At 31.9% G+C, this 23,817-nt stretch overlaps 1 protein-coding gene across 5 annotated transcripts in view; it reads left to right on the forward strand.

Moving 5' to 3' along the window:
- Nucleotides 1-23,817, forward strand: part of LOC145277578 (uncharacterized) — a 240,795-nt gene that overhangs the window by 208,774 nt on the left and 8,204 nt on the right. For 2 of the 5 annotated variants that reach the window (XM_080129075.1, XM_080129078.1), the window contains exon 8: nucleotides 2,107-2,127. The exons of the other annotated variants lie outside the window; for them this stretch is intronic. In XM_080129075.1, coding sequence (XP_079985201.1) covers nucleotides 2,107-2,127 — 21 coding nt within the window. The remainder of the gene's footprint in view (nucleotides 1-2,106; nucleotides 2,128-23,817) is intronic. 5 annotated transcript variants of the gene reach the window in all.

The following is a 23,817-nucleotide window of genomic DNA, read 5'->3' on the forward strand; positions in this document are numbered from 1 at the left end:
ACCCTGTAGACATGGTCCCAAATAATAACCCCTTATAGCTAAGTGGCAATGTGCGTTGCCTGGGATGAAAAAAATTGTATCATCTGTCTAAAAAAATAAATAAAAAACAGTGCAGCACATCCATGTCCAAGGCGACTGAAATGTTACAGGACTTGTGTGTTACAATTAAAATATTTTAATATCTTAAGCTATAATAATCGAAATATTTTTTGCCTGATAAAATGAAATATTGTATGAATATTCTTGGTTTAAGTTTTTTTTTTTTTTTTTTTTGTTAAGTAATACTTTACTACAATACAGATCTATACCTGTACACATTTATTTTTATGAACTCTGTATATGAATGCGCACCTATAAAGTCTGGGTGCAATATGAAAATGGTCATATTAAGTATTTGTGCTAGAAAAAATCTGTAAAAATCATGTTTTAATTCCATTTTCACCCCAAACAAGGCACGGTGCCACTTTGTTATAGGGAACTACTATCAGGGGTCATAAGTTGCAGGGATACTGTGTATAGGGAGTTGAGTAGCAAGATATCTGTTCACTTGAACTTCTGCATGTCAGAGTTGGGAAAGCAGGAACTCAGAAGGAAGTTCTAAAGTCTAGCAGTTTTTGGGAAGAAACTATTAAAGTAGAAGGCTTTCTTACATCTAGGGATCTCTACTGTGTAGGGTGGGATTTTGCTGTTTTTCAGGGGTATTTACATCAAAGGGGCACAAGGTCTTGTACTTCGTCAGAATGTCAACAATTAAAATACTTGTAGAACAGGCATAGGGATGCAACATTTCGTCAGTGGGACAGAGGCTGAAGCTTTGATGACAGTTTAGGACCTATCAGGTTGGCGACTCTTTTGAACCCTGTCCAGGAGTGAGAGACTAGTAGCAGATGCACGAGCCCATATGTGACAATACTCCATACATGGGTGAATGGTAGCCTTATAGAGGTACAGGATATTTTTCGGTGCAAGTAACTTTCTAGCATGGTATAGAGAGCCCACCTTTCTCACAGCAGCCCTGGCAATGCTCTCAATGTATTTGTTCCCACTCATGTTCCCTGTGAACATTAAGCCAAGGAGTTTGAAAAAAGTACTTTCAGTTAATGTATCTTTAGCCATAGCTATTAGTGGTTGAGAAGGTTTCTTGTAATTATTGAAGGAAATAAGCTTAGTCTTGGCAGCATTATTGTAAAATTTAAAAAAATTCTAAACGTCCCCAATAGTCAGATAAAAGGTAACACGTCTGTCACTCTTTTAAGCCAATTGATTTACAGAAATGATTGAAAGTTCGGTTATTTTAACTTTTAATGAACAAGGTTTTTTGCATACACAATTTTGGCAAAGAAAATGATTCACCTTTTTTCAATCTGTTAGGTTTTAAATCTAAAATTTCTTAACGCACAGAGCAAAATAGTAAGGAGCTCCATTTTGTTGAAAAAAAAAACCTATCGTCTGTCAGTTTTAATTGTTTAAGCATACATATTAGAAGATACTTGATTGCTAAAATTTTTATAAAAATTAGTGATTTCTTTTTCTTTTTTTTTTGTGGATTTAAAAAAAAAACAGAGATTATTTCTAATAGATACTTATAAAATTCTTGTTTTTTACAGTGCATACAAATTTTATGAACAACCTGTATATCTTCGCAGTGTATGTGTCAATATATCTTTATGCATACTTTGTATGCACACGTATGTGTGTATACACACACATACATTAATAACATTCGAATGTATTGAACTAAAAACCGATATTTTTCAAAAGTGGTCAATACATATGCAAGGCTATTGTAAGTGAGATTATATAAAAATCAGAAAACCCGAACGTGGATTATTCTACATTTCAGTGTTATACAATTATTATTATCAAAACATAGATTAATTTGAATTGCTTTTTTCTTTGTTTATATAATTTTACTCGTATATCTCAAGACGTGAAAGTACTTGTTATCTCTACAAATCCATAGTTATTTCCAGTCTGTAAAGCCTATAAATATTAAACTTTTGTCTCATATTTTAAGTGTTATTATAATTCGTAAAGATGGCTGTGCAAATTTTAAGTAGCTGATAAATCACTTGAAAATGATTTTTTTTTTCTTTCTTCTTTTAGTCTAAACAGGTCAAGTTCCAAGTGAGTATTTCATGTTAGGCAGTTATGCCTTTTCCATGTAATAAGTCTTCAATTCGTCAGTATTTTTTTTTCTGAATTTGTCATATTGAAGTAGCCTTTTCCCCTTACTTAAGGGAAAAGGGCTATTTTGATGACCCTCGACAAAGTAGCATAGTCCTTGACCGCCAACCTCCCTTTTTATTGGTTACACTACCAATCTCTCTGCTCTTATGACTAATATTTTACAAACTTAACTTGCTTTTGAGCTGTCATTATTCATGACCATCAAGAAGGTTTCTGAATGATTATGAATAATGATGGAATACGAAGATGAAATATTTTACATGTTGGTGTTTTAATGGTGTAAACTTCGTTGTGCTTTATTTTTAAATGCAGTTCGTTGTTCAGTTTGATTTGCTTTTGAATATTGTATTTAAAACAAAATCATGAAACCGAATTGTTCAGTACTTGTTATGTTGCAATTTTTTTAATTGACTTCTCTAACAATTTCACAAAGACGCATGTGTTATGTCATCCTTTTTGGGTGGACAATTATTATTCAACGTTTCAGTAAAAGCAATTAAGTAATTTGTATTTAGATTCTGTAGATTACTATACTCATCTTGGTTGTTAGATTCACAAGGTTTTGGTCGATGTAACCTCCAATCTTTAGGTGCATCTTTTCAAACTTGGTATTCTTTGCAGTCTGAAATTTGAGTGAAATTTCAGACTATTTATTCAATCCATGGGGAATGGTTGTTCTTATTCTATCAGACAAGTGCTAATATGTTCTTAGTCATTATCACTTGTAATAATGATTGACGATAGGTGTCGTGTGTCAGTAGTGTAATTAACCAAGATGTGGATAGAAATCTAGATAATCTGTTTTAAAAAATATTTTTCATTTAATTTTTTTTTTTTAATTTTTTTCATTCAATATTTTCAAATTTTATAACTTTCTGACGCTAGTTCATATGGCGGCCATTTTTTACTGCCATGCAATCGTTACATGAGTCTAATCTGAATTTAGGATATCAGCATTCTCAAAAGCCTCTCCAGGCTTTGTGTTAATAGAGGGTGTATAAATCATGCTTTAATAAATAGTCCGTTTTTAAAAAGGAGATGTAACACATTGCTATTTGTGAAAAAAGTTTGTAAAGTAAATAAAAACTAGTCGCACACAATTCGCAAGTTTTAATAATTCTAACGTTTTATCTTACAATTGAGGATTCATGATTAGCAGAGTGTATGAAATTGGCTACATCATGTTGAAATCCTCTTCGATTTATTGTCATTATTTTACTCACTAACATTGTTGAGGGGAAAAGGTATAAACCTGCTATTAACTCCAGCTATATGCAAAGTAGCAACTTGTGTTCAATTGTTCGTATTCAATGAATGATTTTAGCATTAAATAATGGAAAAGGACCGATATAATTATTTACAAACTGACTGAAATCTTCACTTTCCTTATAATAGCCATAACATTTCAATTGCTTTCTCCTGCTTCAGTTTTCCCTTAATTTATTGGGCGATATTTTTAAACTGTCCTGTCTGATATTATTAGATGTACCCAACACGCTTTTGGATGAACCTGGGTTATGCCTCTTTCTGTTTTTGTTCCACGCCTGGAGGTATACCTTCTCCATTTGGAGTTTGTTTCGTACCTGGAAGCTTTTATTTAAGCTGTTCCTTTACTTTAATCTTAATGTAATTTTTTTTTTTTTTTTTTCAAATTCGATAGTGTATTATATCAGGCAGTGTGCTTGGGTCGAGGACTCTGTTCAAGCTTGAGATGATATGTGTCCTTTGTTAGGGTGCTTGCATGGTTTGGGGAAAAACTTTGTAGCTATTTTTTGTCTGAATTTCTAAATATTATGTTGTTAGTCACCATTCTCCCTCTAAAAATTTTTTTTTTTTTTGTAAATCAAATGCATTGTTAGACACTAAAATGTTCAGATCATCATGAGAATAACTTGAAAAGAATCCACTTTTTTCAAATCATAAACTTCCAAACAACTAGTTTTAACCCGGATAATTATTTTCCAATAAACTTGCATAGCAGCATGAAATTTTGTTTAATGAATTACTTTTTGGATAATTTAAAAATGTCTTCCCTGACTAATCATTTTATATTGAATTTGTGCAAGAATACTTGATTAAAATTGTATCAAATTTTTGATAATGGCGTCTAAAAATGCTTTAATTCAAAATGAGTATAAATTTCTGTTCAGCAGATTGTAACTGTTGCTAATATTACTATTGCTTACTAATTTTATTTGAAGAAAAGTGTGCTTGAATTAAGATTGAACTTTTAAATAAATCACTAAGGCACGTGTCAAAAATGTATCCGAATGAAACTAGCAGAAAAAGGAATGTATGATAAACTATCATAAAACATTGAATATATATTGTCACTACTGTTTTAGGGTTATTAGACGGGGTGAATGTTGAGGCGTGATAAAATGAAGTTATTTTTCTGTCCAGTAAAACTACCATAGATTCACATTACATATTTTCTCAAGTTTGAATAAGAAAAACTTTACTTTAAATTATAGCGATCACTGTCAACATTTGCTTATCTTATTAGATGAGGTTGAGTAGTGCAACCTCAATTCCCCTTAGTCTTTTTTCTTACTTGCTCTTTAATAAAATTCTGGTTGCTCAATTCTTAAGTTTAATCTCTGCCTAAGTCTCTCATATTTAATAGCTATTTTTTAAATTAGTTTGTATTTACATTTAAACTCTCATTTTTTGCTTATACATTTGAATTAATTTTGAGTGACAGTATCACAACTAAATAATGACTAAATTTATTATAAAAAATAAATTATTTAATGAACGAAGTTGCTAACAGACAGACACCGCATGCCAGGTAAAACAGTTTCTTTATAATTTCCGTTTTTCAATTTTAACTTCTTCTCATCCCATGAACATATGTAATTAAAATTATTATCAGGTAAAATGGGCCACTTATCAAAATAAACAACGGAAATGTATAAATCATTGTTTCAAGATAGTTTTCGCATAAGTGTCTTGATTATATTTCAGGTCATGGGATAGATATTTTTACTTAGATAAAAATTTGGGTGTCTACTTCAGTGTTAGATAATATTTATCAAGTAGTTTGTGTGAAACGTGTTTATGGAAATGTAATACTTTTTATTTAATAAAATAGCACAATTTTTCTTGGTTGGTTATTAAAATAACAATTTTTCTACCAAATATTTAAAGAATAAGTTTTTTGTGTTGTATATTAAATGGCAGTTTTTCTTGTTTTTGTTTTGTTTTTTTAATTTTCTCAAATGGTGTTTCTGAATTTTTTTTGGGTTTTTTTAAGTATACTTCATGTTTGAGATATTTAGACTTGTATAATCAATGTAATTATATTCAATATTGTTTAAAATTGCCCTAGAATAACATTTTTAATTACCTCCCTTCCCTGCTAGGGCATATACTAACCTTTTTGCATGAGGAACTTTAAAACTCCTATAATAACCATGAATCTTTAGAAAATGGAGGACAGAGGGATCGACACAAGTTAGTATAGACAAGATTTACTTTAAAAAAAAAAAAAATGTTAAATTTATATCAATATCTATACTTACACAAATGGAATTTTTAGAATTCTGGTTGGCAGAAAGAAAGAACATACTAGCTTAATTTTTTGTAATTGAGGCTATTTGTAAGATGGAGGCGCTCACAGAATTCCTCTTACCCTCAAGCAATTTTCTTTAGATAAAAAGATGCAAAACTGTGTTTTGAATATCAATAATTTCTCTTTGGTAAACAAACCCAAGGTGAAACTAAGCACAAAATATCATGAACTCTAAAATGTTTCAAACTTAATTGATCCAAAGTTTCATATGTCTGGTTTATGGTAGGTACAGTTCATTCCAAAAGTGTATTAATTAATGCAGGTTTATATTGGTTTTACTGATAGACAATAAAGTGAGTCATTATCCTGTCATAATTGTTCTATTCTTTTAAAGTAGGTTTTCAAAAAAAAGGTGAGGATAAACTAAGGTGACCAAGTTTTCAGAAATTTCAAGTTCAGTAGTAGTTGAATACCATAAATTTTCTGATTAAGATTTGATTCCCTGATTGGTAAGACATTTAGCTCACTTAGTCTAGCAAGAGAAGTTAAGGTCACTATGATGCCAGTCTTCTAAGAATGTTAATTACACAAAATTTAAGGCTGTTTATTGTTTAAATGTTTAGTGAAAACTCTTAAAACAAAAGGTAAGTCTCAGTTTGAGAGAAGCCGTCTAACTGAAGGATTAAAATTAAAAATGCCTTTAATGACCTTCGTTAGAAGATTGTCTAAACTTATAAAATTTTGTAAAATACTATTAATGCTGTAATAATTGAAACTTTGCAACCTCTGACCTCATGCAAATGTATGAAAATAAATTCATGCCTTCCTTTATAAAGGCAGTGTATTGACATCTCATTTAATACACCAGCATCTTGCATCATTTGATCTCTTAGTGTATGGTCTTTTGTTATTGAAGTAACCTTCAATATTTGTAGAAAGATTAGCCTTTCTGTTAAAAACTTTGTCTACAACGTTGAGGGGGGGGGGGCTGGCAACTGGGCAAACCTAGGTCTCCTTATCAGCCACCCAAACCTACATCCAGAGAGGTCACTCCAGCTTCGACTTTGTAGCGACTGCAGATGCTATAGTGCTTCTGAGTAGATTCAGAACGCCATTGTCTCATTAGACAGAAGGTTGCCATTAATGGCAACTTTGTAGGTTAACACCTTTTAACTAAATTACTCCCCCAAATTGAGATTCTACCTTTTTTTAGATGATTATGTGGCTGAAAAAAGAAAAAAAAACAATTATTTTATAATTTCGGATGAGAAATCAGTTTTGTATATGAATTTAACGTAAAATGACCATCAATTCTAACAGACTCTAACTTTTTACGGACATTCACAAATTTTTTATCATTAATCTTATATAGTTGTTCAAAAATCGACAAGTAAACAAAATGCTGGAAGAAAATTACTTTTTTGCACGATTAATATTTATTTGATTTTTTTCTTCCAGCATTTTTAATTTTCGATTTTGAGTGATTATCAAGGGTCATCATGTATGGTTTATGGACAGGCATGTTTTATTCTAACTTAACAGAAGACTAAGTTTATTTTGAACTAAAAAGAAAAAAGAATACCTTCAAATAAGTTTAAACACAAATCTTTTCCGTAGAAGAGTAATTTATGCAAGCATTTGGTGGCATATATTTGTTGTGTATTTGTTTTTCCATCTCTGTTTCCTGTTAGTTACAATCACAATTTCTTTTTTTTTTTTCAAAGCGTAGTACTTTTAAATGTAGACATAATTTATAATAAGTTTTCCTTTGCCAGTGGACCTTCCTGCGACTTAAGATATCCATGCTTCTAGATGTCTTAAATTCAGAAGGATGAATATTGCACATGACCGTACCAGTGGAATTGATTCGTTCTTAGGATAAACTTCATGCTGGGCAAATGTAGTGCTTTCAGTTAATCCTCTGACCTGAGTTTGGTCAGCTTTCACAATGCAGATTCATCTGATCACGGGTCTATCATTGCGCTCCAGTTAATCGAGAGAAGGCTAAATGGGAGCCTAGCATCCACTGCCATATGTTCTGATGCTTCTGACACAGCTGCTATACACTTTACACCCAGATTTAGAATGGGGTAACTGGTGATGTTATCAGAGGTAGCAACTTGCAAAACTTCATCAAAGTTGCCTTCACTTTTGTGACTGTTCACATCCACTATCTGCACTCAGCAGATTTCTCAGACAGATCATTTGTTTAAGATGCTTTGTCATGCGCACAACGTTAGCCAATCTCTTAAAATTTTTGCCATCATCTGCAAACCAACCTTGCAAGCGTTTTTTGTTGTTTTCTGATTATTTTCTTCAGTAAAAAAAAGTGTCTGATGTTGCTGGGTTTATTAAACTTGTTTGAATTAAGAGGTTATTTAAAAGTACAGTAGAACCCCGGGATATGGCATTAATACGTTCTAGGGCTGGGATCGTAAGTTAAAATTGCTGTATGGCAGGGCCTAAGCAAAATTTTACAATACAGTACTGTATATAGTAACCATAAGCAAGGACCGGAAAAACATATTCAACATAAAAAACGTATCCTAGGGTTCTACTGACTTTTTAATTTTGATACCTTCACTGCAAATTCGTCTTGTGTACAATAATGCTGCAAACATTTTCATTCCAGTCTTGTCTGTTAGAACATATTTTTAAGAATGTCAAGGTTCTGAGTATTACTATCTTCAATAGGAATTGTTGACATTTTTTATTTCTTTTGTAACCATTTTGAATTTGGTTTATTTTGGTCTTCTGTTGACATCTTTACTGGCTCCATGGTGTGAGTCAGTGCCATATGTGCTGGTGTTTGTTCTAGCAGATGACTAAGCCATGACAATCTTCTCGTCAGAATCTTAGTATTCCGCAGTTGCATGCTTATACGTTATTCAACAGCATGATTGGAGATGACGTCATGCCAATGGATTTGCAAATATTTTCATAAAGATTGTCTAAAAAAACTTTTAAGGTGTTTCTGTCAATGTTTAGAGTTTTTATAGGAAAATACTTTCAGAAATGTCTTGAAAATTCATCTTTACATTTTTACTAACTTTTGAAAATCACTTTCAGTGTTTTGTAGGTATCTAATGTCACAATTTGTCATCTTATATCCTGTTTTGTTCTTGGCAAAAATCCAAAGTACTTTCTTTTTTTTTTTTTACAAAGGCGTCTCCTCTTATAAAGGCCCGGAGACCACTCAGGGATAACGGTTAATGAGTGTGTGGTAATCATTGGGACAATAGCTAAGTCATCGTTAGTAGTGGAAATTTGGTAAATTGAATTACTTAAGGGAACGGCTCATCAAGAACTTGTTTATGTTGGACTTGAAGATGACCACATTAGTCAGCTGGAAAGCAGGAAAACGGAAGACAGTTCCACAAGCGTGCAGTTCTAAGAAAGAAGCTTTGTTCATGGACTCTACGTTTAGGTTTAGGCACAAATAAAGTGTGGGGGGATTGATAGTGGTTTCAGCTAGATGAGTGTTTTTTATGAAAGATTGGCAAGAGGGACCAAAGATTGGAGCTCAGACGAGCACTTGCCGTGAAAATAATAGAGCAAGGACAAGTTCACAATATCTCTTCTGTGGGAAAGAGGTTGCAGGGAAGAGGAAAGGGCATCCTCTACTAGGCTACAAAATCTATTTTGAATTCTGTCAAGGCAGAATAGGTGCTTTTAGCAGCTCCTGCCTAAATATAGCAACAGTACTCCATCCTATGACATATTTGGCTCTTATACGGATAGAATTGCATTAGCAATGAGATATCTACTGGAGCGGTAGAATGATACCACCATTTTCCAGCGACCTTGGCAATGGATTTGATGTAAGTGTTGCATCTCAGATCAGGAGTGAAGGTTAGACCCAAAAGCTGTTCAAAACATGGAACCGCCCAAAGACGAGAGACATTCATTGCTATTGATGTCGGACAAAGATCAGAGTGTTGATGATGGAACAAAAGAAGTTTGGTTTTAGATGCATTAAAATTAATCACCCATCTCTTTCCCTTTTGCATCACGTACTCAAGATCAGAAAATAAAGAATTGGAGATCTTGGTCATTTACAGCCTTTGAAGTATTGCCATAAATGGTAGTATCATCAGCATAAATGTCTATGAATGATTTTAGAATGTGATTTGGGAGATCATTGATGAAGATCAGAAAGAGAATTGGCCTCAAGATGGACCTCTGAGGGGTGGTAGCATTAATATTGTGAGCTTGATTTCTGCCCATCAATCACTACTCTTAAAACTATCAGAGAAATGATTTAATAATTGAGAAATCATTTCCAGCTATACTGTAGCTGGAGATCTTGTGAAGTAGACCTTTATGCTATACCCTATCAAAAACGTGCCAAGAGCAATTGCCCTAGAAATGAAGTCCCCATCGAGAGATTCACTAATCCTATGAGATATAACAGTTTGCACATCTGCTGTAGATCTATCATTTTTTCCAGAATTATTTAATGTTGATATAAATTATTTTTATTTGAATTATTTCTTTCAATGAATTTTTTTTTTTTTTTTTTTTTTTTTTTTTTTTCATATAAAAATAAAGATTTGTCTAAAATTCTTAATTGGTTATGTCAGGTAAAAGTACCCAGAAAATTTCAAAGAAACTTTTTTTAAATAAAAAAAATGATCTAGAATGTTTTACCAAGATGACGAATAATCATAAAATGGCAAGAAGTATGTAAACAATATGTAATAGAATAATTTCGTACTAAATCTTATCAAGCCAACAATTTTCAATTTCATGTTGACATAACCTGTAATTTAACTTTTATTGCTTGGCTTCCACCCTCTCCTAGATTTACACCTGCCATTTTTCTTCAGAAATAAGCAAAATTCCGACTAACAAGTTTGTAGATCGAATACTAATTTAATGGATCCAAAAAAAGATGAAACTTGATTAATATTGCAAGTATTGTAACGAGTTAGGTCCCTCATTTCTTTGGAGGGAGAGTACATGAAAAATTCTGTAAAGTTGGTTTACAAATGAAGACACTAAGTACAAAAGAAATTTTTTTGTTTTCATTAATGTTACAATGGTGTTGACATCATTCATTTTTTATATTCTTCTATTACGTTTTGAGTTCCTCGTCCGATCCAGTGACAACCAAGAGGACATCCTCGCTACTCTAACATCTGCTCTTATGTCTTTTCCGATTCTCCAACTTGTTTTTTGAGCAAATGATTCTTTTATACATTTTTAATTAAAATACAAATGACAATCGATTAATTTTCAATTTGACACACAACTCACAATATTGTCACAATATATTACGTTTAAATTTCTGCATATTAGAACGGCTAGGGAAGTAGGAAGAGAATTCCAAAGGCAAGCGATCTGAGCAAAACAGTTATTAAAGTAAAATAATCTTATATGGGGGTTTCAACAGTCTAAAGGTGGCATTTTGCTGCTGGTTTGGTTAATCATGGTTATTTACATTTGAATATAAGAACAGCAGATTTATTGGAGGATACTTCCAGAGGAAAAACTACTTATAAAACGCAACATTGCATCAATATTATGGATTCGAGCCTCACGGTATGGCAGATTATTAGATTAGAAACTTTTGCATCTTGTGTGATAGACTAGTGCTTGGTCAACCAATCCAGGTGTGAGCATGTTGATTGTCTCTCTGATAAGCAATTGAATTTAAGCAATTTCTCTTCATTGCGGGTATCTTAATGGTCATTTCTAATCATATGATACACTGGATAAGGCAAGTGAATAGTTGCTTTATGGAAATACAAGATACTGGCAGGTATAGGAATTTTTCTAGCACGGTAGAGCTGCTATCTTTTTGGTATCATCTTTTTATGTAATTATTTCATGTTCTTTGAGATGTCAGGCTGAAGTGTTTAAACATTGGTCTCTTGGGAAAGTGTTATCAACTATAACGACCAGTTGTTAAAGGGAAGTAGCTTTGTCGTGGTAGCATAAAATATGATTATCCGTTTTTGGCCAAGATTTACTACAAGCTGGAGGTCATTTTCCAAAGATGTAACTATTACCTTGGATGTGTGACCATTTGGTTGTCTTCATGTTGGAAATAGTGTGGTGTCATCAGAAAATACACCCATCTCAAATGTGATTGCATTAGCAAGGTCATTTATGAGGATCAGGAATAATATAGGTTCATGTATCGAATATATTCAGAACACTAACATGGATGTGATGTTTGGATATATGGCCATAAATAATTACTTGGATCTTTCTTTTAGCTATAAAAGATCTGATTATATTAAACATACATCTAATAGCAAGAGTTGATTTTCTCATATTCTTTATGCTAGTCCTTGCCAAAGGTCTTGGGGATATCTACCACCCTAGTTTTACCTGCTTTATGGCAGTGTCGTATATTCAGAAATGTCAATGAGAATATCTACAATAGAATGAAGTTGCTTCAATTCATACTGTTGGCCAGAGAAACGATTAATATTTTCATAACAGTGAATTTCTGCTAGATTAAATAATTTTAATGAACAGCAAGAGAAGACTTCTGGGAAAATAATTTTGTAAGTCACTTCTTTAAAGTTGGTAGTACAAAGAAAATTTTCTATCTGTCAGAAGCAAGATTTATAAGGCATTTGTTTAGAGTTTGAAGAGTATGCAGGGGATGACCCACCCAAGCTGCTATTACTATAACACCACTGCCCTCCTTAAGCCAATGTCATACTGTTTAGATAATCTGAATCTACCCTAATCGTTGTGAACAAACTAACAGACTTTCTTTTAATCTCTCCTGAAATGTATCAATAAAACTTAGGTTTCCCTAGCACAGTGAAGAAACACATGCTTTAGAAGTGTTGAGATTCTTTGTGATAGTATATTGAAAGGAGTCATGACCAGATTATCTAGCGTTGCTTCTGTCCATAAGGCATGGTTTATGGAGCAAATATTTCAACCTTGTTGCTTCAATTGAAACAGACTTTATGGTTGTTGGATAGTGGGGGAATTGTTAATTGCCCATTATTCAATAAATTATTATAGATCTGTTTTAGAACTCAGACGTTATTAATTTCTATGATGAGATGTGATTTCTAGTCATCTATGCTTAGACTTAACTGTGCTAATCACGTTCTTATAATGGGTTCTTAATGCTACAAATTTGGGTCCATTTTCAGCTGACTTTTATCGGTTGAAATGGCAAAATTATTGGTGTCTATGCACAATGATGGTTAAAGAAATCCCCGGAGAAGAGTGAGGCTTGTTATAGAATTTCTGTGCTGCTACAAATGTTTCTATGCCTGTTTGTACTGATTCAGTTACCTCATCTTCACACTGTTTAGCAGAGAAAGAAGTTTTACTTCAAAATGCATCTCTGAGATCTCTTAGGGATTTTGTACGTAAAATTAATATATACACCTGATTTGGAGTTTATAACTTAATTCTAAAAGAAAGTATAAGTGTTATTGCATAATTTAGAGGTGGTGAGGAGGATACTGGTCTAATGGATTATTTTAGGAATCATTTTTATTTTTGCTTGCGTTCACCTTTAAAAAGGCATATCGTCACTTGGGTGTAAGGGACTACTATTTGGGACCATGCCTAGGAAAGATTAACAATGTTTGTTACATTTAAACTTCTGCATATCAGTACAGTCAAGGAAGCAGATAGCAGGAAGGGAATTGTGAAGTTTAGCTGTTCGAGGGAAGACACTATTAGAGTAGAAAGCTTTCGGACATTTAGGGACCTCAAGTGAAGGGGTGTGGTTTTGTTGCTAAGCAGGTTTGTCGTCGATATGTACATCAAAAGGGCATAAGTGCAACGAGTTCATCAGATCACATTCCATTAAAATACTTGTAAAACAGGCACAGAAATGCAACATTGCAGTGATGGGACAGGGGTTGGAGCTTAGTTAACAAAGTGGGACCTAATAGGTTTAAGACTTTTTTTTTACTCTATTCAAGAGGGAGAAACTAGTGATAGATGCATCAGCCCAGATGTGGCAACAATACTCCATGCATGGGAGAATCGTGGCCTTGTAGAGGTACAGGATACTTTCTTATGAAATTAACATCAAATATGATGTGTTGGGAAAGCATGATTTCAACATTTTTCTCAGCTTTGGATAAAATAACATGGAGTCAGATTATATAGAATTTGTTTTACAACATTTTTATATTAAATGACTGCAAAAGAGTTGCTATAAAACGGACAAAGTTATCAAAATCAAAAAGAAATTAGGTAACACTGTATTTTAATGCAAAGTGTTATATTATCAACTGGAATTTTCATCTATGGAATGGACAAATACTTTTGAATGTATTCTTTATTTTTACAAAATATTTTACCATTAAATGTTTTATTTTATGGCATATCAATCTTTTTTGGGATTATCTAATGCTAAACTTGTATTTTGGTAAGTTCTTAATATTTTCAGAATTTGTGTTTGATTTAACTATTAATGCTGAAAACGTATTTGCGCATGTTCATCGGTTTTTGTTTTTTGTATATGTCACATTGACATGATCTCCTATCTATGCTTTTGGTAATCTTGTTGCTTTTGTCCCTTATTTGTTGTTCATCTTTATCATTTCTGAATGTTTTGAAGATCGAATATTCTCAAGTTCATTCCCATCGTTGTATTACCAAACATCTGAATTGATCTGATTTGAATGCCTAGTTGCTAAGCCTCTTATAGGTATCTTTTTAAAATAAATATTCCATTACAAAATGGCATAAACTCCTCTATAGTTGGAAACGGGGTGAAGAAGTTTGGATTGGTGAAATAAATTGATGTTTTCTTCTGTTTTTGAAATTTTTCTTAATGTGGTGGGCATACAGCAGAACCGTCATTAGATTGAATGATTTTATAGTGATGAAAATTGTTTATGCTTTAAGTTGTCTCATGCCAAACTCAGAGATTCTATTTAACCCATAAATGAGATGAAGATTCTTTCTCTCATTAACAAAAGAAGGTGATCTTCACACTCCTCCTAAATGAGGGCGTCACTATCAAATGTCATCTTGTTTAGATGATCTGAATCTATCATAGTCGTTGTGAACAAACAAGCTTCTTTTTAAATCTTTCTTGAAGTGTATCAATAAAGCTTGGGTTTCCCAAAAAAGTGAAGAAACTTATCTCCCACCTTTGCAAGTTTCCTCCTAATTGTATAATTGCTCGTTTCACTCACATTTGTGTGGCATTTCACATTAATGTAAATATTAATTAGGAATGTAGTTTAGAGCAATTCTGAAACGAGACATTTTCTTGATTATAACTTGTTGGTACGATGGGGAAAAAAAAGGAAAGGGCATTTATCACCAATTATTTTACCAGCTGAAAATTTGCAATGACGACCTCCTAAGGTTTTTTGGCTCACCATAATGGACTTTTCTTGGCTATCAACATAGTAGCTGACTTATTTCATTTTTTTCTACTTCTAGACTAGTTGCCCTACCAAGGTTTCAGCTCATTCTATCCTATTACTTTACTCCTATCTGAGGGGAAGATTCATACCTTTCCTAAGAGTATTAGTAAAAGTGATACAATACTCTTACAGTGTTCAAACATGATATGCCCTATTCACTGTTCATGGCAATAACCAGTGCATCACAACCAACTTAATTTATTTAGAAGTTGTAGTCTAGACAAGCTTGTTTCTGGTAATGATAAAAAATCTGTTTGCTGATTTTAACCAATTCCTACCCTAACATATTTTTTGTAAATGTTATTTGCATCTTAATTATATTCCATTTTTAAAATAAAAATAAATTTACATCTTCAAATTGTACAAGTCTCAATAAGTCTCTGGCTTGATATATATATAAGTACTAACCTTTGTGGCTCATGTCAAAATTTGAGCCCAATTAGGTTATTAGTTTACAAATTAAAATTATTTAAGTGAAGCTATTGTTGCAAAAAAACTATTTCGTATGTTAAAGCATTCCCTTCTGATTGAAAAAATACTGTTCAATGGCTTCATAAGTGTTAATCACTCTAATACGTCAGAAACTACGGTTAAGAGGTGTTAGGCTGGCTTTAAATGGAGTTGTACAGAAATAAATCATATTGAACGTCCAGTTTAACGGTTGTCTCAGAAAGTATTACAAAAGTTCACAAACTCGTTTTAATCGATCATAAATTGAAGTTGTGACGGAGCTGAGAAGTTATAGATATCAGAAGGCAAATTTATTCACCATTTTTCCTGAATATTTGTCAATGAGAAATCTGTGTTCAAAGTGAATGCCATGTTTGCTCAGTCAATCAAAAACAATGATCTGTAGAGTTTTTGCAACTGTTTCAAGACAATGAAAAGGAGTTTTTTTTATCAATGTGAAAAATCCACAACCTTTGCCCTTGATATATCCAAAGCCTTTGACAAAGTATGGCATAAAGGACTCCTAATGAAAATTAAATCATACGGTATTACTGGACAAACAATATATATAAGACAAAAGGATAATCCATTAACCTTGATGGGCGTACATCCAAGCAACATAATATTAATGCAGGAGTATCTCAGAGATTGATCCTTGAATCTCTATTATTACTGATCTTCATAAACGAATTCCTTGAGATATTTGCCAATGATACAACCCTAAAATACATAAGAGAAAATGGATGTACACATATCTAAGACAATGACTGAATCCTTAGAAAATGACCTCCAGTCTGTAGTGAAATAGAGCTGTAAATGTATGGTAACATTTAATGCTACTAAAACTAAGCTGCTTTCCTTTAACAAACAAGAAGCTTTCTCAACCACTGATAGCTATGACTAATAACATCCTACCTGAAAGCTCTTCCTTCAAACTCTTCAGTTTAACATTCACAGGACACATAAACTTAAACAAATACATTGAGGACATTGCAAAGACTGCTGCAAAGGTGGGTTCTCTATCATGCTTGAAGATTACTCACACCTGAGAGTATTCTATGCATGGAGTATTGTTGCCATATCTGGGCTAATGCATCTACCATTAGTCTTTCTCCTGATAAGGGTCCAAAGAAGAGTCTTCAATCTAATAGGTCTTGCACTCTCAACTAAGCTCCAACCTCTGTCCCATTGCTACAATGTTGCATCCCTGTGTATATTTTACAAGTATTCTCATGGAACATGCCTTGATGAACTCTTTACATTTGTGTACCATCGACGTACATACCCTCAACAAACCCGCTTAGCAATGAAATCACCTTTTCACTGTAGAGATCGCTAGATGCTGGAAAGCTTTCTACTCTAATAGTTCATTCTTCAGACAGCAAGACTTTGGAATTCCTTCTGTTTCCTGCCTCCCTGACTGTACTAATTAATATGCAGAAGTTTAAATGTAATGTAAACAAACATCTCACTCATTTCCCCTTAACATGGCCCCAAATAGTAGCCCTTACGTCCAAATGGCAATATTCCTTGTTTTACGGTGAAACATCAGTAAAAAAAAAAAAAAAAAACGACAGTGAGCGGAGTGAAAGTTTTAAAAAGTAACCAAAGATGCAAACCTCAGCATGCAAGATTTTCACCTTCGTATTTTTGGATGCACAAGGTATTGTTAATCATTTACCTTGAAAGGAAGAACCACCAATGACAAATATTATATAGCATTCTTAGTGTGTTTGAAAGAAGAAATAAAAAAAAATGGCTACAAATGAAGAAAAGTATTTTTTTCACCAAAACAATGCATCATGTCATAAATCTATTGCAACGATGTCAAAACTACATGAATTGCACTTCAAATTGCTTCAGATCCCCCCCCTCCTCCTAACTCCAGCCAATACTGACTGTTTGCAGGCCTCAAAGTGAAAGATTCATCTCTAATAAAGAAATAGTGTTGGAAACTGAGGTGTTTTGAGGCCAACAACAAATCATTCTCCAAAATAAACATTAAATTGTGGGTAGCATTGGAATTGGCCGTCCTTTTAAAGTGATACACTGTTGAAGAATAGAATCGAATCTTTATTGCTTAACATAGGGTTTATTGAGTAATGTGATATCTTTTAATATCCCACATAATGTGATATCTTTTAATATCCCACATAATGTGATATCTTTTAATATCCCACATAATGTGATATCTTTTAATATCCCACATAATGTGATATCTTTTAATATCCCACATAATGTGATATCTTTTATTATCCCACATAATGAGTTAAATCAAGTTTTGGTTTTAAAAAAAAAATGAACCAATGATCAGTTTTGAATTCTTTATCAAAAATTGAAAAGAATGTTTCGATCCCTTCAAAAGTTGATTTCTAAAAATATAACGTTTTTGTTTCTTGTTTCTTTTAACAATATTTTTAACCGAATAATTATCTGTGTACACTGACTATGAGTGATGTGTATGTAGGTGTATCTGTATATACAGGAAATCTGGAAAATTGGTGGCATAACTTTAGGATTGTGTATATCTGTCCAAAAATACTTGGTTTTCAAGGTATAGACCATTAAAACAAATACTTGACATGCTTTATTGTAAACATCTAACGCGTACAATGCATGTGATAGTGCATTGTTTCTACATATGGAATAAACATCCTTGTTACACGATCACAGTGAAAATAAGCTCGACTGTTGTTGCTACATAAACCAAGAAAATCATGAAAACAAATTTATGAAAAGGTACAAGAAAGATTTGCGTCATGATCAGTAGGTGTTCCTTATTAGCAAACACAAGGAGGGAGGCGGTCAACATCTGATATTGGCATTTATTTCAAGTATATAGGTAAATTATGATCAGCATCCACCAAAGACAACGCAGGGGGGAAAAAAATGGACCACAAAAGAAATTAAACATACTTCCAAAGTCATGTCGTTGATCCCCCCCCCCCCCCAAAAAAAAACACTTTGTGTGTGCATGTCATTTTACTTCCATGAAAGTATTGAGAATGTCTTCCTTTTCCAAACGACCGAACACTTTGTCTGTTTAAAACAACAGTGAATTAAAACGATGCTAATGAATCATGGCCATGCTGTGTAGGTATATAATGTCTGTCCCTTTAAAACTGGGTTCTTATTGTTGAACACTTTATATTGAAATGAAAAAAGTCAGTTACTTAAAGCTCACATGCGCGGATCGTGATGTTAAAATCATTTGATCACTCTCAACCTTCTTGAATGACATTTATGCTTTATATAAATATTAATTTCAACTATATTCTCATCACGGTTCACGTTGGTGGAGCGGTTTGTTCTATGCTAATGGAGTCAGAGATGGCTTCGTGGCCAGGTTCAAATCTCCTGACCGGTAGTAATTATAACTCCCTGCATTGATGATTCCTGAAAGAATGAAAATCTAGTGTCTATAGATATTAAAAATACTTAGAGTAATAATTATATATAAATATATTAGAATTTTTAGAATGTGGGAGATATATTTCGATGTTGTTTGTATTTATTTGCTTCCCCGCTGAGTAAATTGGCACAAGGCCGTTTTTTAATGTGGAGAGATTGGGGAAATGGGGACCAGCTCCCCAGGGAGTAGGGGAGCTGGATAGTGACAATTGGTATGAAGAGTTTCCCTTACATTGACCAATAACTTATTGCTTCTAGAGCAATGGTCTTATATGTGGGGTTGCCCCCACATATGGTCTTTGCTTGAACTTTGTTGCCCAAAGCCCCACAGAGTCTGGGCCGGGCAACAAAAAACAATATTTCGATGTTGTTTGACTATGGAAATAATTGTGTGTATGTCTTTATACAGGTATGTTTTATTTCTTAACTAATAAAAAAAATCATGAATTTTGGAACATGGTTAATAGGTGTAGGGGGTTCCAATGTAAACTTCTTTTTTTTTTTTTTTTTTTTTTTTTCTCTCAAAAGAGTCAAAAATAAAAAAAAAAAAAAAGAGATTGAATCCATTAATGAAAACTCGAATTTTTAATAAATGTTATTTAATTAGTTTCTTTAGGACATTAGAAAGTGTTTTTTAGAATGCATACGTATCCCACTTAAAAATTGAAATATATCGAATTTGCATTGAATTTCATCCATAGTTATTATACACATATGAAGCAAGGTTATCTGAATTACCATTTCTTAAAACCCTCTTAAGTTTTAAATTTGAGACATTTTCTATAATCATGTAATGAATTTTGAATGCAAATAGAATAAGGATTCTTGACATAAGATTTAGCATCATTATTTCTTTACTTTCATCTTCATATAAAGATGCAAAAGTGATGCAAAACTGTCCTGTTCAAAGAATTAATTTTATCTTTCCTTGAATGAATATTCTTCTGTATAGATGTGTATATGCATATATGTGTATGTATGTATGTATGTATGTATGTATGTATATATATATACATATATCACGTTGACACACCAGTTCTTGTCAGATCACCAAAGTTAAGCAATGCTGAGCCTGGCTAGTACCAGATAGGTGACCATTTGAGAATTCATGGTGCTATATGTGCTCCCTGCTTATCTCTGAATTATTTTCAATCGTCGTGAACCTCCACTTTTCACTGGTATTTAACATCGATTCAGGAGAAGTGTGGTTGGAGATTGTACAACTCTTGCCACAAAAATTTGCACATGTAGGCACCCTTACAGTGGGTATCCATAGTCTGTCAAGACTAAAGGAAGCTACCACATATATATAGAGATATGTTAAGTTTTACTAAGCCATTACTGTTTAATACTGCTAGCGATCATCAGACAACTGATACTACGAGCTGGATTGTTTGTTTTTCAAAGTTCTCCTTGTGTCTAAGATGTCTGATGATTGGTATGAGCATAAAACCGTGGTAGTGGCCTATTAAGACACAATACTATAAAACTCTGTTTGAAAAGGCATCAAGTGCTAAAAAAAATGTGAAAATTAAAAACTTTGAGCTGGTCCCAAAAAATGCTACAGCTATCAATATGTGTGCATATATATATATATATATATATATATATATATATATATATATATATATACTACCATGTTTGAATATATGGTTAAGTGGCAGTTTTAATCATTTAGAACTGCTTTAAAACTTCACCGCTCACTCATTTTTCGACTAAATTTCAAACAATTATTACAGTTTATAGATCACTTTCTCAGCCATATTGTAATAAAAAAAAAAAAAAAAAAAAATCAATTTTCGTTCAGTAAAACAAGTTATGAATTTTCTGGTGTTCAAAATCGTAAAAATATGTAAGGAGGTGAGCGATGCTTTTTATGGCTGGTTTCCATAGCAACCACATCGCTTGGCGACTGCTGTTGCTACTAATTCACTACTGTCGCAGAAAGAGAAGTAATGAAAGGGAGATAATTGGGGGGGATTTTATTGAAGGCAGACGTGTGTCGTACATTGTTATTACATATGTGTTTATGGGGACAAAACTAAGACTGAAATTAAATAAAGATCAAGTGAATTTATTGGAAGCCTGGAAATATGGATTACAATAGAAAAATGCGAGCATGAAAAGTAATATGGTTAGGCTTAAACATGGAAAAGTAGAGGATTAGTTATTAAAACTGGAAAAGAAAAGGACAAGATATTCTAGTAAAACATATAATAAATTTATAACCTAAAATATTGCAGCATTAAAAAAAAAATTTTTAATTCGATTTATAACATTATGTAATCAAATTTTAATGCTGCAATATTTTAAGTTATAAATTTATTGTATTTTTTTACTAGAATATCTTGTCCTTTTCTTTTTCAGTTTTAACTAGTCCTTTACTTTTCCATGTTTAACTTTAACCATATTACTTTTCATGCTCTCATTTTTCTATTGTAATATATATATATATATATATATATATAGATTATTAATCTGAATTAACTAACATTTATTTTGCTATGGCTTCTTTCCTATGCAAAATATATATGCTTAAATATTACTCAGGTTTGGGATTGAGTTATGTTTAAAAAGAATTCTTATCTTAGTTGTTTCTAATTAGATGTAATTTACAAATAACTCAAGTGACCCATCACTAACAATCTTTTGATGCATGAATATTTCCTCTGATATTTAAAGCAGAATTCCTTTCCAGTTTTGAAACCTCGCAATATGTTTCTATTATTAGCAAAAGATTAACATGCCTCATTTGTTTACAAACACATCGATTTTTTTATTTATTTTGTTTTGTGCTATTGAATTTTTATTTTATAAATAAGTGATTAATAGTTAAAAAAAATAAAAAATAAAAATCTAAGTTACATACCATTTAAGTGTGGTATAGCAGCACTGGAATAGCTTCCCTATTTTAGCCAAATTGAAGAAATCATAGTTACAGTGGTTAAAATATTGACGTTACTTTATATGAAGAAAAATGCTAATTTTTAGGTTAGTGGAAGAGCTGAAATAAAAAGTTAAATTCGCCCCCAAAATATAAGAATTTGTCAGACGTAGCTAAAATAACAGCCAAACTATTTTTATCTCTATTTTATTTTTAAGTACTATTAATAAAAAACAAATATATAGGTGTAATATTTAAGATTGTGATCTTTTAGCCCCATAACTAGCTTCCCTTATTTTGTCTTTTAGTCCTCCCATTCCATGAGTGATATTTCTGACTAACACTTATTAGATAGTTTTTTTTCTGTCATCATTAATTTAATTAAATAACAAATAGAATGTGTTTTTTTTTTACATTTGGGTTGGATATACAATTATTACTAATGGTTATTTTATCTTATGCAAAAGTTCGGGGTTTTTGGGTTTTTTTTTTCCTTTTTACCAGTATTGGCATATAAAATAATTAGACTACCTTCATTTACTGAAATGATCTGATCTATAAAGAAAACAGATCATTTGATGTATAATGCAAATTAGCATTTAAGGATATTTTCTAAAATTAAATTTTTAAGCAACTATGAAATATAAGAACAATAAATAGAAAAGAGGAGACATTGAATTAAAAATATAAATGTTCTAATAGGTATTGTCACACTATCAGTATGTATAAATAAATTAAAAACAAAGATGTTTTCAAGTATTTATTTAGAATTGGTTGCTTGAAGACAACAAAACGTGTATTTTCTTTTGGTAATCGATTCTTTTCATCTCATAACTAACAGTTAATGTGTGCATGGAGAAAATGTAAAATTTTCACAAAAGACAAAAAAAAAATGCAACTAGCTGATTATATGTGTATGGCTTACAATTTTGACTGAAACCAGTTTAAATATTTTCTATATAATTATCAAATGAAATGTCAATATTTTTAACTAAATTTTCTTAATATAATTTTTTTTAAATAAACAAATGTGCCTTTTCGATGCACTGATTTTATTAATTTATAATTAAGTTCCTTAAAGAATAATAAATGTAAATAACTTAAACATCTTTATATCACATGAAAAACAAAAAATTAAACTCCTTAACAAAATAAAACCTGCAAAGATTTTGTCTTTAATGTGTGATTTAAGTTAAATAATTCTATGTATTAATATTATTTATTCAATTATTTATTTTTCTTTCTATATATTTCTTCATTCTATTCTCTTTTCAACGATATAATATTTTTTTGGATACATCAACTCAATTAGATTTTTTTTTTTTACTCTGGACATTGTGTGGGTTACTATGTAAAACAAACTCGTTTTTCTTTTTTAATTTACAATAACCTTTCATTTAAATAAAAACGCTTCTTTCACTACTTCAGATTGAGAAGATTTTTAAAATTACTTTACTAGTTTATTTTAGCTGACATTTTGAAAAATTTCTGTAATTCTCCACTTTTTGGTATATACAATAATTGGACATGTCTATGGATTTAAAATGACTTTGTGTACGGTTGCCGTTTGATTATTATAACTTTTATTCAAACCTTACTCCAACAAAAATGTGCTGAAAACTCTAAGAAAGGTTTAAAAACAGATATAAACATGAATAAAATGTATCATTATATTCCATTATATGTGTTTCGCTCTCTAAGAACTTTTTAGCACACACCCCAATGGTAATTGCGCCTTTAAAAATAATGCAGCCAATGAAAACACTGGAACAATCTTTAAGGAAAAATATTTTCTGTAATAGTGTTGATCTTGTTGGAAGACAAATATTTTCTTATATTTAACATAACTTTTGAATTGGAAAATGATTTTTTTTTTTTCCAACTGGAAGTCTAAACATTGAAGGACACTAAATAAATTTTAACTGTAATATCAGGTTGACAAGAAAGATCTTGCAGTTTTTAACTTTTAAATTCAGATGAATATATCTTGG

The sequence above is a fragment of the Euprymna scolopes genome, chromosome 6 (assembly GCF_053919585.1).
Source record: "Euprymna scolopes isolate OS-2025 chromosome 6, ASM5391958v1, whole genome shotgun sequence".
NCBI classification, from domain to species: Eukaryota; Metazoa; Mollusca; class Cephalopoda; order Sepiida; family Sepiolidae; genus Euprymna; species Euprymna scolopes.